This window comes from Ornithorhynchus anatinus, chromosome 21 (genome assembly GCF_004115215.2).
Source record: "Ornithorhynchus anatinus isolate Pmale09 chromosome 21, mOrnAna1.pri.v4, whole genome shotgun sequence".
Taxonomy (NCBI): Eukaryota; Metazoa; Chordata; class Mammalia; order Monotremata; family Ornithorhynchidae; genus Ornithorhynchus; species Ornithorhynchus anatinus.
Window position 1 is genome coordinate 11878108 of NC_041748.1, and position 23844 is coordinate 11901951.

The 23844-nt window shown below is 53.7% G+C and overlaps 1 protein-coding gene across 7 annotated transcripts in view; it reads left to right on the forward strand.

The window, feature by feature from the left end:
* Window positions 1-23844, forward strand: part of BBS9 (Bardet-Biedl syndrome 9) — a 483236-nt gene that overhangs the window by 374715 nt on the left and 84677 nt on the right. For all 7 annotated transcript variants that reach the window (XR_005661271.1, XM_039915128.1, XM_039915127.1 and 4 more), the window contains one exon: window positions 19377-19559. Coding sequence is in view for 6 of the 7 variants with exons in the window: in XM_039915128.1 (XP_039771062.1) it covers window positions 19377-19559 (183 nt within the window). In the remaining variant the exon portion in view is untranslated. The remainder of the gene's footprint in view (window positions 1-19376; window positions 19560-23844) is intronic.

The following is a 23844-nucleotide window of genomic DNA, read 5'->3' on the forward strand; positions in this document are numbered from 1 at the left end:
GAGATTTCGAAGGACGAAAAGAATAATATAAATCTCTAAACGCCAACGGCGGGCTAGTCCCGGTGCCAAGATGGCATTACACCTTTGGAATTGTATAACTTTCTTTTGTGGAATGGTTAGAATGAAGTATGATTTTATCCAAATTCGGTTCCTTATCAGCTTTCAAGTGTAATCAGCTGGAGTCAAAACCAAAAGGTGGCTGTGTGGATCAGTTTCTGCTGTGAGGATTATCTTCCCTCCCTTTGTTATTCAGAGGAGGCAAATTAAATTCCTCAGGGAGTGGACTGAGAAAGTATTCCCGATCTAAACAGTGACACCTGTTTGTTTTGGTTAAAAGTAAAAGAGTAGATGAATTGTTGGCCATTGCAGCCAGCCATCCAAGCCTGTGTTCCAGGATTCAGGTCACCTTCACCCCTAAAGTCCATTTCGGCTTTCTCGGGGGGGGGGGGTCTGCCGACCACCTGAATTGTCTTTCAGTGGGGTCCCCCTTAATGCGGCCCTTGCCGCTCGAGCCGAACTTGGAAATGGGGAGCTGAGTTTTTGATTTATTAAACCCAGGAACGTTCGCCTTTCCCGTAAATGAGATGGAGCAAATGAGAGAGGTAGAAATAAACAAGCATCGCGGCTCTGACTCTCCGGGGGGGATGGGTTGGCTCAGGAGTTTAGCAGGAGGCTCCGATTAAAGTCCGCCGGGCCTTGCCCCTTGTTGATTCTCGAGCTTCGCGGGAGCGGGCGGGAGCCGGAGTTGCTTTGCAGGCAGGTTGGAAGTGGGGCCCGGGGAATGTGGAGCCGTTCCCAGCTCCACCTCCGATTTCTCGAAGCCCTCCCTGCTCCCGGCTCTTCTTCCAACGTCCTCCTCGGGGTTCCTTCGACTCCGACCTGACCGTGTCTCATGCGGAGTAGGTAGCCTGAGGAGCTCGGGACAGCTGAATTAACTTGGCGATTCTCGCCGCGGGAGTGAAATAACGAGAAGGAGAAGGATTAGCGAATCGATTCGGCGTAGCTGAGTAGTTTTGACGGTAGAAGTGGTAATTAGCGTGGTACTTGCGGAGCGTTATTACGGGCCAAGCACCGTATTAACCGCTGGGAGAGTTACAAGCGTGTCAGATACAGTCCCACCCGAGCATCTAAGTAGGTGGGAGTAGGAGTAGGGAGTGGGAGTAGAGAAGCAGCGCGGCCCAGTGGAAAGAGCCCGGGCTCGGGAGTCAGAGGTCATGGGTTCGAATCCCGGCTCGGCCACCCGTCAGCTGTGTGACTGTGGGCAAGTCACTTCACTTCTCTGAGCCTCGGTTCCCTCATCTGGAAAATGGGGCTTAACTGGGAGCCTCCCGTGGGACGACCTGATTACCCGGCATCTCCCCCAGCGCTTAGAACGGTGCTCTGCACACAGTAAGCGCTTAACCAATGCCAACGTTATTATTATTAGGATTGAATCTGCGTTTCACAGACGAGGAAACGGAGGCATAGCTAAATTAAGCGACTTGCCCGAAGTCGCGCAGTAGGCGAGTAGCAGATGCCGGGGGCGGAACCCACGTCCTTTGACTCCCAGCTCCGCGTCTTCTCCACCAGGCCGTGTTACACGAACCGGACGGCCAGCGCAGCGCTCTGCAGAGGGAAGACACCCAATCAATTCCAGTGACTAAGAGAGGAGCCGGTGAGTGGTCCCCTGAGGAGGTGCAGCAGTGAGGGAGCGGGATGAGGAGCAAGAGGCAGGATTAGAACGGGAGAAGAGGTAATAATGGTAATCAGAATAATAACGGTATTTATTAAGCGCTTACTACGTGGCAGACCCTGAGTACGGGAGCAGATGCAGGGTATTCAGGTTGTCCCGCATGGGGCTCCCAGTCTTCATCCCCATTTTACACATGAGGTAAGTGAGGCCCAGAGAAGTGAAGTGGCTCGCCCAAGGTCACCCAGCAGGCCCGTGGCGGAGCTGGGATTGGAACCCACGTCCTCTGACTCCCAAGCCCGGGCTCTTTCCATTGAGCCACGGAAGCACTTACTACTGGTATTATATATGTTTCTAATGATAGCGAAGCACTTGAACCAATCCATCAGCGGCATTTTCTGAATGCTCGCGCCGTACCGAGCACAGGGTACAGCACGTGCAGTGCTTGGGAGAGTTCAGTAGAGTTGGTAGACATCCAGTCGCATTTATTGAGCGCTTCCTGTGTGCAGAGCACTGTACTAAGCACTTGGAAAGCAGAATTGGGCAGCAAATAGAGGCAGTCCCCGCCCAACAACAGCCTCCAGTGGAAAGAGCACGGGCTTTGGAGTCAGGGGTCATGAGTTCGAATCCCAGCTCTGCCACTTGTCAGTTGTGTGACCGTGGGCAAGTCACTTCACTGCTCTGGGCCTCAGTTCCCTCATCCGTGAAATGGGGATTAAGACCGTGAGCCCCACGTGGGACAACCTGATTCCCCTGTGTCTACCGCAGCGCTCAGAACAGTGCTCTGCACATAGTGAGCGCTTGACAAATACCAACATTATTGTTATTATTATCCCTGCCCCCAAGGGACTTAAAAATGCAGCAGAGAAGAGAGACATTAAAATAAATTAGAGTGAGAGAGAAGAAATAGGGTATAATAATTGTACATATTACAATTCTATGGGAGAAGCAGCGTGGCTCAGTGGATAGAGCCCGGGCTTTGGAGTCAGAGGTCATGGGTTCGAATCCCGGCTCTGCCACTTGTCGGCTGTGTGACCGTGGGCGAGTCACTTCACTTCTCTGGGCCTCAGTTCCCTCATCTGGAAAATGGGGATGAAGACTGTGAGCCCCACGTGGGACGACCTGATTCCCCCGTGTCTACCCCAGCGCTTAGAACAGTGCTCTGCACCTAGTAAGCGCTTAACAAATACCAACATTATTATTATTATGTACAAAAATAATCGTACGTAGCTATAGAATGTGAAGTGGGGGGAGTGGTCAAGCGCTCAACTCACGTGGTGGGCCGCGGGGAGGGGGATCTCTCCGATTTTCAATCAGTCGGCGATATTAGGCAGGGAACGTGTCCGTCGGTTGCTGTATCGTACTCTCCCAAGCGCTTACAGTGCTCTGCACACAGTAAGCGCTCGATAAATGCGACGGGGCGAGGGAATTTTTCGAGTGCTAACGTACTGTGTGCAGAGCACTCTACTCAGCCCTTGGGAGACTCGATACTACAGAGTTGCTAGACGAGTCCCTTGCCCACCGTGAGTTTACAGTCTGGAGCGGGAGACAGATCTTAATATAAATAAATAAGGTAGAGATAATTACACAAGTGCTGAGGGTGGATCGTCTGAGGGCCCAGAGGATGCAGATAGAAGTGCAAAGATGAGGCAGAAGGGAGAGGAAATCAGAGAAAAGAGGGTTTAATAGCTCCCCATTCCCCTTCTACTGTTCCTTTCCAAACTCCTTGATAGAGTTGTTTACGCCTGATCCTTCCACTTCAGTAATTTTCTCCTTCATAATAATGTGGGTATTTGTTAAGCGCTTACTATGTGCACAGCACTGTTCTAAGCGCTGGCGTAGACGCAGGGGAATCAGGTTGCCCCACGTGGGGCTCACAGTCTTCATCCCCATTTTAAGGATGAGGGAACTGAGGCCCAGAGAAGTGAAGTGACTCGCCCACGGTCACCCGGCTGACAAGTGGCAGAGCCGGGATTCGGACCCATGACCTCTGACTCCGAAGCCCGTGCTCTTTCCACTGAGCCACGCTGCTTCTCCTTGCCCCACTTGTTTCTCCCCCGCCTCCCACTCCCACTTCCTTGGAGACCTCATTTCCTCCCACTGCTTCAACTAATGGTGATGATAATAATAGTACTAATAATGATAATATTGGTATTTCTTAAGGGCTAGATGTCATTCATTCATTCATTCAGTAGTATTTATTGAGCGCTTACTATGTGCAGAGCACTGTACTAAGCGCTCGGAATGTACAAGTCGGCAACAGATGAGACAGTCCCTGCCCGTTGACGGGCTTACGGTCTAATCGGGGGAGAATAATGTTGGTATCTGTTATGTGCAGAGCACTGTTCTAAGCGCTGGGGTAGATACAGGGTAATCAGGTGGTCCCACGTGAAGCTCACAGTCTTCATCCCCCATTTTACAGAGGAGGTAACTGAGGCACAGAGAAGTGAAGTGACTTGCCCACAGTCACACAGCCAAATGGCAGAACTGCGATTCGAATCCATGGCACCTGACTCCCAAGCAGTCGAGCGCTGTACTAATCAGGTTGCGCCCAGTCCCTGTCCCATGGAGGACTCATCGCCTTAAGGGGAGGGAGAACAGGGATTGCATTCCCATTTTACAGACGACAAGACGGAGGTACGGGGGCGGTTGAGCGGCTTGCCCAGAGTCACACATCAGGCAAGGGGCAGAGGCGGGGTTAGAACGCGGGTCCTCGGGCTCTCGGATCCAGTCTGCTTCCCTCTCTCCGAGTAGATGATTCCCAGATCCATCTCTCCAGCCCCAACCTCTCTCCTCCCCTCCGGTCTCACCGTCCGCCTTGCGGTCTACTCGGACGTCCCGGCTGCACTTCAAACGTAGCGGGTCCGAAACGGAATTCCTCACCGTCCCACCCAAACCCCGTCCGTACCCTCCGGCGCTTTAGGCCGTAATCTCGGCGTTGTCCTCGACCCGTCGCTGCCGTTCGACCCACGTGCACAGTCTGTCACCAGATCCTGTTGCTTCTCCCTTCGTATCGTCTCTGGAACCCATCCCTTCCTCTCCGTCCAAGCTTCTGCCGCGCTTATCATTTCTCCCTTTGACTACCGCATCACTGACCTCCCTGCCTCCTGCCTCTCCCCTCTCTGTCCGTTACTTCACTCTGCTTCCCGGATCATTTTATTAAAAAATACGTTCGGTCCACGTCTCCCCGCGCCTCAGATACGTCCGGTGTTTGCTCATCCATCCCTTTATCGAACAGGAAGTCCTCACCGTCGGCTCGAAGACGCTCAACTGGCTCTCCCTGTCTTGCCTAATTTTGCGGATTTCCTACCGCGTCCCCTTTTACGCACTTTGCTCCACTTCCTTCCTCCCGCCTAGATGCGTCTCCCGTTTCATATCCGACCCGATCCTGCCCTTCAGTTGCCTACAGTCTACCGAGGCACAGAAACACATCCCCTGCCCACGGGGAGCTTCCAGTTGAGCTGAAATGTAGAAACATCCCCGGGCCAGTCGTGCTGCCCTGGATGAGGGAGAGCAGGGTGTGGTTTTTTTTAATGGTCTTAAGCTCTTACTATGTGCCAAACACTGTTCTAAGTACCGGCGTAGATACGAGCTAAACAGGATAGACGCGGTCCGTGTCCCGCGTGGGTCTTACAGTCTCAATCCCCATGGTACAGGTGAGGTAACCGAGGTACTTCTGCTAAGTGACTCCTCCACGGTCACACAACAGACGACCGGCAGAGCCGGGATTAGGACCTGTGTCCTTCCGACTCCCGGGCCCGCGCTGTATCCGCTGGGCCCCGCTGCTTCCCGGGTCCGATTCCGGGGTGACGATCCAGCAGGGATCAAAGACGGCAGGCTCGTGGTGCGCGGTACTGGCCCGTCGTCTCTGGGTCCACGCGGAGGGGGCTGCTCTGTGCTCCGCATCCCGCCATTTTCTCACCCGGAGGTTGGAGAACCGGGGCTGCGGTTTTGCGCTGTTGCTTTGGTGTCGCAACCGAGAAGCTGCGGGATGCAGCACCGTTCGTATATAACCTGGAAGAACAAGAAGATGCAAGAATGGAGCCCACTCTCAGGAAACAAAAAGTGATACTAGGTCTGTAGCATCCCGGCCAGTTGACTGTCTAATTGGGCCAGAATAGGGTTCGGGGGGGACTGCGACGTCAAAAAACAGTTGCGATACAGTGTTGGGGTTCCCATTCTAATTCTGGAGGCAGATCTGAATCTCACCCTGCCCCTGACAGGAAGCGATATTCTCATCTCTGTCAGCATGGCTCAGTGGAAAGAGCCCGGGCTTCGGAGTCAGAGGTCATGGGTTCGACTCCCGGCTCTGCCGTTCGTCAGCTGGGTGACTGTGGGCGAGTCACTTCACTTCTCTGGGCCTCAGTGACTTCATCTGGAAAATGGGGATTAACTGTGAGCCTCACGTGGGACGGCCCGATTACCCTGTATCTCCCCCAGAGCTTAGAACAGTGCTCTGCACACAGTAAGTGCTTAACAAATACCAAAAAAAAAAAAAAAAATAAACCATTTGGGTGGTGGTTTAACTGATTGGTTAAATTTTACAACGAGAAGCGTGGGGAAGCCGTGTGACCTTGTGAAAAGAGCACGGAGCTGGGAGAGAGAGGACCTAAGCCCTCATCTTGTTTGCTGCGTGACCTTGGGTAAGTCACTTCACTTCTGTGGGCCTCGGTTTCCTCTTCCGTACGGTGAGAGGGGGATTCCCTCTCCGGGTGGCACCTGGAGAGTTTCCAGTCGTCTACCAGTCACGACTACGGGAGGGAGAGTCAGGCAGAGGCCTGTCCATTCCACGCCTAGCTGGGGCAGCGGCTAGCGAGCGGGAGGCCGTCTGCTACGCGTCAAGACTCCCCCGTGCTGGGCGGCAGCGGCGCGGGAGAGAGTCGAGGGCGGAGACTCGAGTTCCTTGCGCGGCAGAAGGCAGCGGTAAACCGCCTCCGTATTTTTACCGGGGAAACTCCATGGATCCGCGACCGGAACGATTGCAGAGGGAGGTGGAACGTTCCGGGAGAGTTGTGTCCGTGGAGTCGCTGGGGGTCGGACACGACTCGACAGCTTAAGACAACAGAATGGCGATGAAATGTCTGTCTTCCCACCCTCTGATGATAATGCTGGTATTCGTTAAGCGCCTACTATGCGCAGAGCGCTGGGGTAGACGCAGGGGAATCAGGTCGTCCCACGTGGGGCTCACGGTCTTCATCCCCATTTTCCAGATGAGGGAACCGAGGCCCAGTGAAGTGACTTGCTCACAGTCACCCTGCTGCCAGGTGGCCGAGCCGGGATTCGAACCCACGACCCCTGACTCCAAAGCCCGGGCTCTTTCCTCTGAGCCACGCTGCTCCGCGAGCCGCACGTGAGACAGGGTCGTGTCCGATCTGATCATATTGCATCTCCCCGATCGCTGGGTACCTAGTAAGTGCTCCACAAAAAGGATGAGGATCATTCTTAAACGTTGCCCATCTCTACGCAGTTGAGTTGATGGAGCCCATCCTTCCTCCTTAAGGCAGGAGGACGACTTGAGACCCAGTGGATCAATCGATGGTGTGCACAGCGCTGTTCTAAGCGCTTTTCAGAGCGCGATTTCACACGGCACCCCGTCGGCCGCCCAGTCGCCCAGGCCCGGGCGTCCCCGCCGAGCGCGGCTCTCTGGCCAGAGGCACCCGGGGATCGGCGGCGTTTCATTTATTTCTAGAAACGTTAAGGCCGCCTTCCGCTTCGAACCTTCGCCGTTCCTTCGCGGCGGACAGCCGGGGACGACGGATCCCGACGGCCGTGGGTGAGTAAAGGCAGACGGCCCTGTTGTTTCCGTGTCACTTCACTTGGACCCCGTTCAAACAGTGAGCAGAGCTGGACTGGATTCAACGTCTGCTAGTCGCTCTGGTTCTCCGGTTTATTACGGCTGAGATGCAGCGGTTCCTTGACTCACGCGTCCTCCGGTAAACCCGGGCTTTGCGGTGGCTCCCGCGCTCCTCCGTCGGGCTGGAAACGGCCGGGCTTTCGGTTCACCCCGTCGGCAGCCCCGCGGGACTCGTCGGCTTTTCCGAACGGCTCGTCCTCTAGCGTCCTCGAGAACGCGTACGGGAAAGGAAGAGCGTGTCTAGCTCCGTGAGTAATAGGTCTCCGGAGGATCCGTAGGGAACGGGTCGTCCCGGAAAGCCCCCGGCTTCCCCTCTGTCGCTGGAATCGCAGAACGAACGGATTAAGGGGATCTAGTAGGTGAGACGTATATCGGGGCCTTCAGTCAAACGTTGGGTAGGGCGACGTGTAAAATCTCACTCTGAAAATCAGTCAGACTTGGCTGGAGTCTGAGCGTCGTCGCACGCGAGGGGAGCGGGCCGAGAGCTGGTGCGCTGAGGAGAAATAATAATAACGCAAACGTCGGTATTTGTTAAGCGCTTACTATGTGCCGAGCACTGTTCTAAGCGCTGGGGGAGATACCGGGTCGTCAGGTCCCACGCGGGGCTCACGGTCTTAATCCCCATTTTCCCGATGAGGGAACTGAGGCCCAGAGAAGTGAAGTGACTTGCCCAAAGTCACACAGCGGCGTGTTTTTAGGGGGAGCCGATGGGGCGTCCGCCAGCCAGCGTCAGGCGTGGCTTCCTTGTTCTTCCCGAATGCCATTCCTCGGGTTCTGGGGAAGATGGCCAACACGCTGGGAATGAGACGTGCTCCGAGACGGCGGGCGGCAGAGCCCGGGCGCGCTTTGATACGGGAGCCAGGGAAAGGACAAGCAGGCGTCCTTTTAACACGGGGTAGCAAATCAGAAATGGTCCAAGGGAATAATCCTCAGGCCAGTGGTCGTCTCTCCCCGTCCCCCGTTGCCACCTTCTCCCCATCTCATTTGGAAAGTGACCGGTTAAAAGGCCCAGACCCTTTCAGGCCGGTTCTCTGTGAGGGACCGGCCCAGAGCAGCGGCGTGGCTCAGTGGAAGGAGCCCGAGTCAGAGGTCATGGGTTCGAATCCCTGCTCTGCCACTCGTCAGCTGTGTGGCTGTGGGCGAGTCACTTCACTTCTCTGGGCCTCAGTTCCCTCATCTGGAAAACGGGGATGAAAACTGTGAGCCCCACGTGGGACAACCTGATCACCCTGTATCTCCCCCAGCGCTTAGAACGGTGCTCGGCACCTAGTAAGCGCTTTACAAATACCAACATCATCATCTCTGCCTTGGTTCGGGCAGCCGGAAGAGTCATCTCTCCCGACGGGCTGAAACGTGGGCTTTCTTTGAGTTCCCTTGGATTCGCCGGCCTTTTCCCCTTCGTACTGGGGGACTGCGATTTGACCATAAAACTTGGTGTTTTCTTGGAAAAATGAGAGCGGAAAAGAGGGAATGCTCAGTGTTTATGGAATTGAAAAGGCATTTTCTGTATAGTTAGTTGATGGTTGATTGCAGAATCACTGGCTTTAACCAGCTTCTTGAGCGTCATAATACGATGTTATCCTCTAACGCCAACCTACGCACGGTGTCTCGATCTCGTCTCCGTCACTGGGACCTCTTGCTCACACCTCCTCTCCTGCCCGGAGCTCCCTAATTAAAGTAACAATTATGGTATTTGTTAAGCGCTATGTGCAAGGCACTGTTCTAAGCGCCGGGGGGGATACAGGGTCATCAGGTTGTCCCACGTGGGGGTCACATTTTTTAATCCCCATTTTTACAGATGAGGTCACTGAGGCACAGAGAAGTGGAGTGTCTTGCCCGAGGTCACACAGCAGACGAGTGCTGGAGCCGGGATTCGAACCCCTGACCTCTGACTCCCAAGCCCGGGCTCTTTCCACTGAGCCCCGCCGCTTCTCCAGTGACATCCCAACCACTCTCTGCGTCTCCAAAGCCCTTCCAAAGTCACGCCTCCTCCAAGGAGTCTTCCCTCACTGACCTCTCGTCTCCTCACCGCCGTATTTTCTCTCCTCTGAATCACCCGTTCGCTTGGGTCCATACCCCTGAGCACTTTGACATTTAACTCACCCCCCCCCCCAGGACTAATAAAACGGCGATTAAGACCGTGAGCCCCACGTGGGACAACCTGATTCCCCTGCGTCTCCCCCAGCGCTTAGAACGGTGCTCGGCGCGTAGTAAGCGCTTAACAGATACCAACGTTATTACGATTATTATTCTTTCCTTCCCCCTATCTGTAATTTGTTTTAATGTTTGTCTCCCCCACTAGAACTGTAAACCCCTTGAGGGCAGGGATCGTGTCTACCAACTCCATTGAACTCTCCCAAGTGCTTAGTACAGTGTTCTGCACACGGACGGTGTTCAATAAGTACCACTGATTGAGCGACTAAGAAAGGTATTTATTCATTGCTTAGCCTCTAACTGCTGGAGTGGATACTGATGTCGATAACAATACTTCTTATAATTACTATTATAGTATATGATTATTATAATCGTGATATTTATTACTTAATATGTACAAGGTGATATACTAAGTGCTGGGTTGATACCAAATAATCGCAATAGGTATAGTCCCCGTCTCCCATAGGGCTCACCACCTAAGAGGGAGGAGAACAGGTGTCTTATACCCCGTTTTACAGATGAATAAACCGAAGCCCAGCGAGATGATAATGATAATGCTGGTATTTGTTAAGCGCTTACTACGTGCCGAGCACTGTTCTAAGCGCTGAGGTAGATGCAGGGTAATCAAGCTGTCCCACGTGAGGCTCACAGTTAATCCCCATTTGACAGAGGAGGGAACTTAGGCCCAGAGCAGTTAAGTGACTTGCCCACAGTCACACAGCTGCCAAGTGGCGGAGCTGGGATTCGAACCCATGACCTCTGACTCCCAAGCTCGGGCTCTTTCCACCCAGCCACGCTGCCCACCCACAGCACAGGCCAGTGGCGGAGCTGGGGTTCCTTTAGTGGCGCTTGTTGACCACTTACTTTGTGCCCGGCACTGCGCTAAACGCTGGGGTTGGAACAAGCTAACCGGATTAGACACAGTCCGAGTCCCACTTGGGGCTCACGGTCTTAATCCCCGTTTTACGGATGAGGTAACTGAGGCACAGAGAAACGGAGTGCCTTGCCCAAGGTCACACAGCAGACGAGTGGCGGAGTCGGGATTAGAACCCATGACCTTCTGACTCCCAGGCCCATCCTCTGTCCACTACGCCGTACAACGAGCACTGTATTAAGTACTCGGGAGAGCGGGCTGCGATGGAGTTGGTATGCAGCAGTTATCATCCTGGTCGTGGGTTCGAATCCCGGCTCAGCTGGGTGACTGTGGGCAAGTCGCTTCACTTCTCTGTGCCTCAGTGACCTCATCTGGAAAATGGGGATTAACCGGGAGCCTCACGTGGGACAACCCGATTCCCCTGTGTCTACCCCAGCGCTCAGAACAGTGCTCGGCGCATAGTAAGCGCTTCACAAGTACCAACATTATTATCATTATTACAACCTGATGACCCCGTTATCTACCCCGGCGCTCAGAACAGTGCTCGGCACGTAGTGAGCGCTGCACAAACACCAACGTTATTATTATCCTGCTCAGTCTTCATCTCCTGCAAAATGGTGGAATCGATTTTCCTCAGAAAATAGCCCCAGGCAGGCCCCGCCCCCGGCGAGTCTGGGGCTAAAAGTAGGAGAGACGGCAGGGGAAGCGCCCCGCAACCTCAGCGGAAGCCGAAGAGCGTTCTGGAGCGGAAGCACAGAACCGTTAACCCGGTTGCTGGCCGGGCGGCGTGGCCAGCGGGCTCTCGGCGAGGACCCGGCTGAGGCCCCCGCTCCCGCCGCGTGATTCCCGTCTCCTCCGGTGCTGCCGCCGCTCTCCCGCAACCCATTTGATAGTCTTGGCAGCGGGAAGTATTTGGGATGAATTTCCCACTCGCTTTTATGAGCGGAGCTCTTTCCTTCGAGTGGCGCGCTGGGCCTCGGCTCCGTTACTTTGGCTCCGGCTCGTTGGGGATTTGGCCCCGAGATCTGTCCTCTGGGTTCCCGTTGGATTTGGAAACCTTCAAGGGAAACGTGTCGAGGAAGGGCCCCCTCCGCCCGCCGGGCTTGAAACGCCGGCGTCGGTCAGAGGTTTCCTCCAGCGTTCCGCCTCTGCGGTCCCCTGATCCCCGGGGAAGGACGAGGGAGACCGGCGGCTCCCGGGTGGGCCTGGGCCCCACGGCTCCGGCGGACCGGGCCCCGGCCGCCTGCCCGGCTCGAAGGCCGGAGCGGGATATTTGGTATTTGGATGTTTCACCGACTTGCCTGGCGCTTGACCCTCCCACCCCACTTTCCGTGATTTCCGCGTGGAAATCATGCCACCGGCCAGCCCGCCCTCCTGAGCCCATTGGAAGGGCTCGTCGGGCTTCCCGGTCAACCCGGTGCGTGGGAAAGTCTTCCTGAGCCGGGCGGGAAGAGCATGGGACCGGGCGTCAGGAGACCTGGGATCAAGTCCCGGTTCCGCTCCTTGACGGCTGCGTGTCCTCGGATAGGTCACTTAACCCTCGGTTTCCTCACCTGTAAAAGGGAGATAAAATGCCTTCTTCCGCTCCCTCTTAGACCGTAAGCGCCACGTGGGGCAAAAACTAGGTCCGACTGGAATATCTTCTCTCCACCCCAGCACTTGGCAGAGCGTTTGGCCCACAGCGAGGTTTTAATAAGTACCAGTGGTTATTATAATTATCACCTTCTCCTTAAAAATTCCATGTGGGGCAGAAAGGGCAGCGGAGAACCCCTCCACAGTTTCGTTCGTTCGTTGTCGTATTTATTGAGTGCTTACCGTGTGCAGAGCACTGGACTGAGCACCTGGGAAGTACAATTCAGAGACAAATAGAGACGATCCTTGCCCGCAACGGGCCAACGGTCTAGAGGAGGGGGGAGACAGACGTCAAAGCAAGGAAACAGGCATCGTTATAAATAAATAGAGGTATAGATATATACACACATCACGATTAGGGTTGACCCCTCGTGCCTCCAGCACGGGACCTGTGGAAGGTTGGGGAGAAAGACCTCCCCGATGGTGCTCATGCCGTGGAGAGGGTCGGAGGCAGGGGGTCGCCCGGGTCGCGGTTCTCGCCACTCTCCCGCTCGCTGGCGGAACGGCACGTCGGACTTTCCTTGAATGGACCACTTCACCTCTTAATAATGACAATAATAATGTTAACAGCAACGGTAATAAAGTTATTTGGTGTTTAGAATACGGCAGTTAGGTTGGACACGGATCCTGTCCCACGCGGGGCTCAGAGTCTAAGGGGGAAAGAGCACGGCGATGGCAGCCCCCTTCTTTTCATTCAGTCAGGTGTATTTATCGAGCGTTTACTGTGTACAGAGGACCGTGCTAAGTGCTTGGGAGAGTACAGTATAACAGTAAACAAAGTTATTCATCGTAATAATAATGTTGGTATTTGTAAAACACTTAGTATGTGCAGAGCACTGTTCCGAGTGCTCGGGTAGATAATAATCATAATAATAATGTTGGTATTCGTCAAACGCTTACTATGTGCAGAGCGCTGTTCTAAGTGCTCAGGTAGATAATAATAACGTTGGCATTGGTTAAACGCCTACTGTGTGCAGAGCACTGTTCTAAGCGCTGGGGTAGATACAGGGTCATCAGGTTGTCCCGCGTGAGGCTCCCAGTTAATCCCCCTTTTACAGATGAGGTCACCGAGACCCAGAGAAGTTAAGTGACTTGCCCACAGTCACCCAGCTGACAGGTGGTAGAGCCGGGATTCGAACCCATGACCTCTGACTCCCAAGCCCGGGCTCTCTCCACTGAGCCCCGCTGCTCCTCGTTAGTCACCTCCCCTACCCACGGAGAGTCTGCAGCCTAGCAGGGAGTCAGATTAATATGAATAAAGTACGGAATGGGGCCGTGGGGGCCGATGGAGGGGTGGGTAACGGGAGCAGATCCAAGGGCTACGCAAAAAAAGGGAGTAGAAGAGGAAATGAAGCCTAAGTCAGGGAAGGGCTCTCCGAGGAGATGTGTTTGATAAGTGTTGGAAGGAGGGGAGAGTAATCATCTGTGGGATATGAAGCGGGGGGCGTTCCGGGCCGGAGGAGGGAGCAGGGCGACGGGATGGCGGAGAGACGGACAAGACGAGGGCGCGGCGAGAGAGCTGGCGTTAGAGGAGCGAAGCGCGTGGGCTGGGCTGGAGCAGCAGAGCGGCGAGGCGAGAGGTCGGACGGGGCAAGGTGACCGAAAGCTTTAAGGCCGATGGAAAAGAGTTTGAGGTGGATGGGCCCGACCTGGAGGGTCTTGAGGAGCGGGGAAACGTGGCCTGAACCTTTCTGTAGGAGCCAGAAGGCCGGGAGGTCGGCGAGGAGGCCGTTAGAGTAATCAAGGCGGCCCCGGATAACTGCTTGAGCAGTCTGGATGGAGAGGACGTACAGGAGAGGAAACCGAGGCGTAGAGAAGTTAAGTGACTCGCCCGGGTTCACGCAGCAGGCGAGTGGCAGAGACTAGAACCCGGGTCCTCTGCTTTCCGGGCCCGGCCTCTTTCTGCTAGACCACTCCGCCGTCCTCAGTCCCTCAAAATCGGGGCCCCAGCCCATTAGCGGAACGGTCATCCGTTCATCCTGTTGTATCTATTGGCCCCTTACTGGGTGCCAAACACTAAACCAAGCGCTTGGGAGAGTCGGATATAACAATAAAGAGACTCATTCCCTGCCCACAACCACCTTACGGTCTAGAGGGGGAGACAGACTGTAGGAAGGAGGTTGCTGCTTCTTTCCGGGAATCAGCAGATGCTTTGAAGCCTCTACGCTAGTCAGCGGGTTGTGTTTAGTGAGCAGAAAGTTCACCAAAAAAATAAGGGAGAAAACACACCAGTGGGGAGTCCGGGGCGCGTTGTCCAGTTGTTGATTTTAGCTCTCTCCTGCCTTCTCCCCCTTCCCCCGCGCCTCCAGATAAAAACATTCGAAAGGATTTTGGCAGAAAAAGAAAAGAAAACACCATAGTCGATCCTGCCAATTTTATCCGGAGCAGATTTGGCCACATAAAGTTAACACACCCTGGATTTTTCTCTTCCAGCTCTTTGAGGGCCAGCGCCTGACATTTACGTTAAAAATGACATTACTCACCCGGTCATTTATTAGGATACCTACGTTTTGGATGAAACAGTGAAACCCTGTCTATTTCACTTGGAAACTGATGTCTTTTCGAGCCGCATGCGTGTACACGAAGGAAACATCACTGTCGGCAACGTCGTCTTTGAAGAGGAAGGATAAGATTTTTTACATATACGAGTATTGAATCTACCGGCTGCTCAGAGACTTCGTCTCCCATTTCCTTCTGCTTCGCCCCGTCTCGCTCCCTTTGCTCTCCCCTCCCCCCGCCCAGCCCCGGCGCGCTCTCGTCCGTATCTGTAAATTTATTTATTGGTATCGATGTCTGTCTCCCCCCCCAGTCCAGACTGTCACCTCGTTGTGGGCAGGGAATGTCGCTGTTTATTGTATTTTCCCAAGCGCTTAGTACAGTGCACGCAGAAAGGGTTCAATAGATATGATCGAATGAATGAAAGGGAGATCCTGGGGGCTAAAAACGTCTCTCGATAGGCACCTTTGTTCAATCACCGGGGCTCAGATGAAGTACATAGAGAAGCCCCAGGAGGGTCTGTATTTTGTTCATCCAGGGATGGCGACAGGACCATTTACTGATCAGATTAGGAGACAGCTTCACGCGGGAAGGTATTTTTAGACGGATGGGACCGTTTGCGAATCACAGGCATTCAAGGCAGTCCCGCCGGGACAACGGGATTACGGAACTGGCCTTGAGAAGTACGAGATCTGAACCCGGAGGAACACGTAGAAGCCGAGCTCACGGATTGGAGGAATCTGAAGTGGGTTTTTCATTTAGATTCGCAGAGGGTTTACATTATTATTATTATTATTCAGTAGTATTTATTGAGCGCTTACTGTGTGCAGAGCACTGTACTAAGCGCTTGGAACGGTCAAATCGGTAACAGATAGAGACGGTCCCCGCCCTCGGACGGGCTGACGGTCTAATCGGGGGAGACGGACGGACGAGAACAGCGGCGATAAATAGAATCGAGGGGAAGAAGATCTCGTTAAAACCGTGGCAAATAAATAGAATCAAGGTGACGTACATCTCATTAGCAAAATAAATAGGGTGATGAAGATATAGACAGGTGAGCGGACGAGTGCGGCGGCGAGGGGAGGGGACGGGAGAGGGGGAGGAGCAGAGGGAAAGGGGGGAGAAGAGGGTTTAGCTGCGGAGAGGTGAGGCGGGGGAAAAGGGGAGCTCAGTCTGGGAAGGCCTCTTGGAGGAGGTGAGCTTGAAGTAGGGTATCACTATTACTTATTATTGTTACGGTACTCGCATTTATCGCGTGCTAAATGTATTTGCCCCTCTCCGGGTCACACCTGGCGAGTTTCCAGTCCTCTGCCGGTCTCGACTGCGGGAGGGAGAGTCGGGCGGAGGCCTACCCCTTCCGTTCCTAGCTTGGCCGGGGGCTAGCGAGCGGAAGGCCGTCTGCTGCGAGTCAAAACTCCCCTGTGCTGGGCAGCGGCGGCACGGGAGCGAGTCGAGGGCGGAGACTCGAGTTTACCGCGCGGAAGGAAGTCATGGTAAACCACTTCCGTATTATTGCCAAGAAGACTCTATGGATCCGCCACCAGAACGATCGCAGATTGGGAGAGATAATAATAATAATAATAATAATGTTGGTATTTGTTAAGCGCTTACTATGTGCAGAGCACCGTTCTAAGCGCCGGGGTAGACATAGGGGAATCAGGTTGTCCCACGTGGGGCTCGCAGTCTTAATCCCCGTTTTCCAGATGAGGTAACTGAGGCCCAGAGGAGTTAAGTGACTCGCCCACAGTCACACAGCTGACAAGTGGCAGAGCTGGAATTCGAACTCATGACCTCTGACTCCAAAGCCCGGGCTCTTTCCACTGAGCCACGAGAGATGTGTCCAGGGAGAAGCAGTGTAGCCTAGTGGAAAGAGCACGGGCCTGGAAGTCAGCGGATCTAAAACTGGCTCTGCCACTTGCTGCTGGGTGACCTTGGGCAAGTCACTTAACTCCTGTGTGCCTCCATTTCCTCATCTGGGGAATCAATACCTCTTCTCCCTCCGCGTGAGACCGTGAACCCCATGTGGGATAGGTTCTGCCCCGGCCTCACTCTCTTGTCTCGGCCCCGGGATTTAACACAGTGCTTGGAACGTAGGTAACCCTTAACAAATGCCGTTACTGTCATCATCGTTAGTATTATTTGTTGGTGTTAACCACGTATGTTTGTATCCAATCAGTTCTCCTATAATATGTACTGTCACTACACGTTTTGGGATAGACTGTTGTTGGGGTATCAGGAAGTATTCTGTCGTGGTTGCACAGTCGTTTAGCTAGAAAAAACGCAGCGTTGGACAGAAGCGTTGTTTGCATGAAAGCTGTGTCGGTCCAGGTGTATATACTAGAGGTCATGGGTTCGAATCCCTGCTCCGCCACTTGTCAGCTGGGTGACTGTGGGCGAGTCACTTCACTTCTCGGTGCCTCAGTTACTTCATCTGTAAAATGGGGATTAACTGGGAGCCTCACGTGGGATGACCCGATCACCCTTCGTCTCCCCCAGCGCTTAGAACAGTGCTCTGCCCATAGTAAGCGCTTAACACATACCAATATTATTATTATTATTATTATTGAAGGCAAGTTTTCCTAAACACACAATTCCCTTGTGTGCACCCCAGCGCTTAGATGGGTGCTCGGCACATAGTAAGCGCTTAACACATACCAACATTATTATTATTATTATTGAAGGCAAGTTTTCCTAAACACACAATTCCCTTGTGCGCACCCCAGCGCTTAGATGGGTGCTCGGCCCATAGTAAGCGCTTAACACATACCAACATTATTATTATTATTATTATTGAAGGCAAGTTTTCCTAAACACACAATTCCCTTGTGCGCACCCCAGCGCTTAGATGGGTGCTCGGCCCATAGTAAGCGCTTAACACATACCAACATTATTATTATTATTATTGAAGGCAAGTTTTCCTAAACACACAATTCCCTTGTGCGTACCCCAGCGCTTAGATGGGTGCTCTGCCCATAGTAAGCGCTTAACACATACCAACATTATTATTATTGTTATTAAACACGAGGCTCTTCAAGATTGTAACCCCCATGTTGTCAGAGAACTAACAGTTCACCCACCTTCTCTCTTTCCGTCTCTTTCTCTCTCCCTGTTTCTCTTCCTCCCCCGCCCCCACCCCTCCTTTCCTCCTCCCCTAGTATTGTCCTAATTCAGCATTAACCGAATCTAGTTCTATAAAGAATGAGGTGAAATTATGATTTAGAACGAGTAAAATGCTATTCGTTTCCCGAGACAAGCTCATCCTGTTGAACAGTCAGAAACATTCCCTCTCTAATCCCCTCCTCACTCGAGTCATCTCGTCAGGCCCCTTAACGTAAGTTTGTTTCTTCTAACTAATCCTCGGCTTTTTTTCCGCGTTCTGTCTATTAATATTTGCGTTCCTGTTGTATCCGCTCACCGGATTGTAAACTCCTCAAGAGGAGGGATCCAGCTTTTAATTTGGATTGATTGCATCGTAGCCCCGTCGTGCACCCAGCTGTTCCCGCTAGGCACTGACCACCAACAGGTGCTCAGTACAGTTCTCTGCTCCCGATAAGTGCTCGGTTCTGTTGTACCCTCCCCTCAGACGGCCCTCGGAATAGTTCTCTCCGCACAGTAAGTACGAAGTAGATATTGACGAAGAGGTGGACGGTGATATTTCATTCGATGGTATTATTGAGCGCTTCCTTCTGAGAAGTAAGCTGAGAAGCAGCGTGGCTCAGTGGAAGGAGCGTGGGCTTGGGAGTCGGAGGTCACGGGTTCTAATCCCGGCTCCGCCGCTAGTCAGCTGTGTGACCTAGGGCAAGCCACTTAACTTCTCTGTGCCTCAGTTGCCTCATCTGGCAAAGGGGGATTAAAACTGTGAGCCCTAGAGGGACAAGCTGATCCTCATGTATCACCCAGCCCTTAGAACAGTGCCCTGCGCATAGTACAGCGCTTACCACATACCACGGTTTATTGATTTTACTTCGTGCAGAGCACCGTACTAAGCGCTTGGAATGTACAATGTTTATAATTCGCTGGGAATATTAACGACGTAATATTAGAGGTGGACCTGGAGGAGGAGCGATAGTGTTTATTAAGTGCCTCTCTCTGTACTAAGCACTGGGAGGGAATTCCGAGGTGGGGATTAGACATGGTCCCTGTCCCTCGGGGGGCGGCTCACAGTCGAAGGAAACCTAATCGCCGAACGGGAATTCGCCACAATTCCCATTATCCGTTCATTCATTCAGTAGTGTTTATTGAGCGCTTACTAGGTGCAGAGCGCTGGACTAAGCGCTTGGAATGGACAAAGCGGCAACAGATAGAGACGGTCCCTGCCGTTTGACGGGCTTACGCTCTGATCGGGGGAGACGAGAACAGTGGCAATAAATAGAGTCAAGGGGAAGGACATCTCATAAAAACAATGGCAAATAAGCAGAATCAGGGTGATGTACATCTCATTCAACAAAATAAATAGGGTGATGAAGATCTATACGAGGTAGCCAACGCCCGCCAGAACCCCGCAGATGTGGAACGACCGGAGCGTTTGACAAAAAGAGTACGTGGGCGAAGGCTGACGGGTCTTTTCCTCACCGAAGCTTGTGTTCACGGAAGACCGGGTGGTTCCGAAGGAGAACCGGGCGTGCACCAAATGTAATTTTAGTGGTGAGAGCTCTGCCGGCGTAATGATCCTTCACGGGGGTTTGTAATCTCTGCAGGTAATAGCTCTAGCAGACGCGGTGGAGGAAAACCAAGACCATCTGGCCCAGGCGTTCACCAGATTGAAGAGCGCCACCCATCTGATGATCCTGCTGATCGGGCTGTGGCAGAAGCTCAGCGCTGACCAAGTCGCTATTTTGGAAGCGGCCTGTTTACCACTGCAGCACGACGCTCGAGAGCCGGTAAGGATCCCGAGCGGGAACCGCTCAGCCTCGCCCAGGTCTTCGGGTGGGGATGAGGTCGGCTGGCTCGACGTGTCCCGTTGACGTTCGTCCCCGGGGGTAGAAGGAGGTCGCCGGCCCCCTCGGACGAGTTTCTGAGAGTCATCTGTCCGGTCGATGTTCCGTCGCCTTTGACGTAGCAGCGTGGCTCGGTGGAAAGAGCCCGGGCTTGGGAGTCAGAGGTCATGGGTTCCGTGGGCAAGTCACTTAACTTCTCTGGGCCTCAGTTACCTCATCTGTCAATTGGGGATTAACGGTGAGCCTCACGTCTAACAGATTGGAAGCGGGAGGCCGGGGGGAGGGCACAAGCAAGAGGTCGGAGGCGGGAGGGACAAGAATGAGTCACAGTGAGCCCATTCCCCGGATTGCAATAAAGAAGGTGAGCTGGGGTGAGGCGGGAGGAGAGCGGGGGTAAGTAGAAGGGAGAGAGCCGATCGAAGGCCTTAAAGAGAACGGTTAGGAATTTTTGCCGGACGTGGAGAGGGATGATAGGCTAATTGAAAAAACAAGGAGCGGCGCAGGACGGTTTCCTGGGCCCCCTCTGACCATCGGTGGATCGTCCCCGCCGTTTCCGAGGCAGTGAATGCTACGTCAAATAATAATGTTGGTATTTGTTAAGCGCTCACTACGTGCAGAGCACTGTTTTAAGCGCTGGGGGAGGTACAGGGTCCCACGTGAGGTTCACAGTCTTCATCCCCATTTTCCAGATGAGGGAACTGGGGCCCAGAGAAGTGAAGCGACTGGCCCGCGGTCACCCAGCCGCCGAGCGGCAGAGCCGGGAGTCGAGCCCACGACCTCTGACTCCGGAGCCCGGGCTCTTTCCGCTGAGCCGCGCTGCTCGGCACTCCCATTTCACCACATCTGCACCTACTGCGTACGATCCTCACAACCAGAGAAGCAGCGTGGCTCGGTGGAAAGAGCCCGGGCTTGGGAGTCGGAGGATGTGGATTCTAATCCCGCCTCCGCCGCCTGTCTGCGGAGTGACCTTGTGCAAGTCGCTTCACTTCTCTGGGCCTCAGTTACCTCACCTGAAAAACGGGGATTAAAAGTGTGGGACAACCTGTATCTACCTCAGCGCTTAGAAGAGTGCTTGGCACGTAGCTTAAGCGCCTGACGAACGCCATAATTATCATTTAGCCGTTCCGAACGCCTAGACGTCCATTCGATGCTATTTAAGCGTATCTACCTTTTCTTCTCCCTCCTGTGGGCCAATTATTTCCATTTTTGCCTCCCCCACCAAATTATAAGTTCCTTGAGTACAGTGGTTATAGCTGCTAACTCTGTTTTACTCTCCCAAGTGCTCAGTACTGTGCTCTGTCCAAGAATGATCAATCGGTGGTATTTACTGAGCAGTTACCGTGTTCAGAACCCCCCACGCCAAGCATTTGAGAAACTGTTAATAGATACTACCGATTGACTGGGCAGTTTCCTTTCTCTGCAGTCATCGGTTTCAGTAGCCGGGGCAGAAGGGCATTCGGGTAACACGGTTACAATAAGATGAAACCTTCTATTTCAGGGAAGCAGCGTGGCTCAGTGGAAAGAGCCCGGGCTTCAGAGTCAGACGTCATGGGTTCGACTCCCGGCTCTGCCGCTCGTCAGCTGGGTGACCGTGGGCGAGTCACTTCACTTCTCGGTGCCTCAGTGACCTCATCTGTAAAATGGGGATTAACCGTGAGCCTCACGTTGGACGACCCGATGACCCTGTATCTACCCCAGCGCTTAGAACGGTGCTCTGCACGTAGTAAGCGCTTAACAGATACCAACATTATTGTTATTAACATTAGTATTTCACTGACATCTCCAAAGTGTCTCTCACTGGGCCTAGGAATCGCTTGCTCCGATCCCTTCATTCGGTCGTATTTATTGAGCACGTGTCGTGTGCGGAGCACTGTACTAAGCACTTGGGAGAGAGCGATATGACAGTAAGTAGACACATTCCCTGCCTAGGCGTATTATAGAAGGATTTCTCCGTATGTCGAAAATGCATATGACAGTCTCAATCTAATGCCGTTCCCCTTCCCATTCCATTTTCTGTGGCCAACAGATATTAGGCAGACATTAACTGGGGACGGTGATGAAAAAATGCTTTGCGGCGATTCCATCAAATTTGGTCCTAAAATGACCCAAATTTGCCTATCGAAGCTAAAATGTAGCCAACTGTAGAAAACGTATTCTTGGTCGTATCATTTTTAGTCATTATCTTCTTGTTGTCATTTACGTGGGGACACTGAGGATCCCACGGCGTATTTTCCGTGAGGGCAGAGGGTTGTATTGTACTCTCCCCAGCGCCTAGTACAGTGCTCTGCCCACAGTAAGCACTCAATAACGATGACTGCGTGAATGAATCGCCGGCATCCCTAGCCGTGGGGTGGCTCCCGCCGCCTTTCACTTTGGGGGTGGGGACGAGATGGGGCTACCTTCCAAACGGGCCTGGTCCAGCCCCGGATCTGTGCGTCCTGGGGAGCTTTGCCAGGACGTGGCGAGCCCGGTTGCCGGAGCCCCTTTCGGAACCAGATGATTCTGTTTCCGGTTCCCCTCTGTGGGCTGGGAAGTTGTGGGAAAAGCCCCTGGGAGCAGTCGGAGTGAAGGATCAAAGGCAGCAGGCCCAGCCTTCCCAGAGGCCTGAAGCCACCTCCTCCACTCTGAGAAGGTCCCCCAGTAGCCGGGGCAGAAGGGCATTCGGGTAACATGGCTAAAATAAGATGAAATCTTCCATTTCAGTGACGTAGAAATAGACCTCCTCCGCTCTGAGACGGTCCCCCCGAACCCCGGTGTTTTCCCAGCCCCTCTGGCAGGTCCCACCCCACCGTGGGGCCGGGACCCCGCTGCTGTGCAGGAGAGAGGCCTTTGCCCTCCTGTTTCTGCCTATTCTCGGGGCAGAATTGGGAGACCTAAATTCAGCAGCTCGCACGGCGGAAGGGAAGAAAGGGAATGGTGAAGGATTACTGCGGCACGCTGGATTCATTCAATATGCAGGGCTGAGGGATTAGTGCCCCGAGGTGCTTAACTGAGGGACCGCAGGCTGCTAGTTAGCCCGTGTGACCTAACTGTAGTACCGATTAAGCCCTCACTATGTGCCAAGCGTTGCGTTAAACTCTGCGATCGATACAGGATGACCTGGGACCCGCTGCGCCCCGCGGCAGAGTCGCGGTCAAAGGATACTCGTCGGAGCCTTCGGAGAAATTTGCCCCGGCCACCGAACGGCGCCCCGCTTCACATGCGATCGGAGGGTCAAAGTCACAGAGTTGTTTCGAAGCGGTCTTAGGCTTGCGTCTGGGGCGGGGCTTGCCTCGTCCCGAACGATGGCCGATCGAATTGGGGTTTCTCTGCCCTCCGTTCGATCACTCAGTGGCATTCGTTGAGTGCTTAGTCGGTGCCGAGCACTGTACTGAGCGCTCGGGAGAGTACAGTACGACCGAGTCGGTAGAAAGGTTCCCTGCCCACAAGAAGCTCCCGATCTAGAGGCGGAGACAGGTATTAAAATCAACTGCGGATACGTAATCATGATGAAGATGGTGTTTGTTAAGCGCTTACTATGTGTCAGGCACTTTAGTAAGCGCTGGGGTGGATGCAACCAAATCGAGGTGGACACGATCCCTGTCCCGTGTGGGGCTCAGAGTCCCCATTTTACAGACGAGGTAACCGAGGCGCAGAGAAGTAGATTTGCCCACCGTCCCCCGGCAGACAAGAGGAGGAGTCGGGATCAGAACTCATGACCTTCTGACTCCCGCATTCATTCCGCGGGGCTGAGCGTGGGGTGAATACCAAGTGCTCAGAGGGTACGGATCCAAGTGTAAGGGTGACGCAGAAGGGAGAGAGGGTAGGAGAAATAATAATGATAATTAGGGGAAGCGGCGTGGCTCAGTGGAAAGAGCCCGGGCTTCGGAGTCAGAGGTCATGGGTTCGACTCCCGGCTCTGCCACTCGTCAGCGGGGTGACCGCGGGCGAGTCACTTCACTTCTCTGGGCCTCGGTGACCTCATCTGGAAAATGGGGATTAACTGTGAGCCTCACGTGGGACGACCTGATTCCCCTGTATCTATCTCCCCGAGCGCTTAGAACAGTGCTCTGCACACAGTGAGCGTTTACCGTACGATAACGTTGGTATTTGTTAAGCGCTGACTATGGGCAGAGCACTGTTCTAAGCGCTGGGGTAGATACAGGGTAATCAAGGCTTAGTAGGGGAAGGCCTCTTGGAGGAGATGTGATTTGAAGGGTGGGAAGAGTGGAGGACCCCCCTCTCCCCC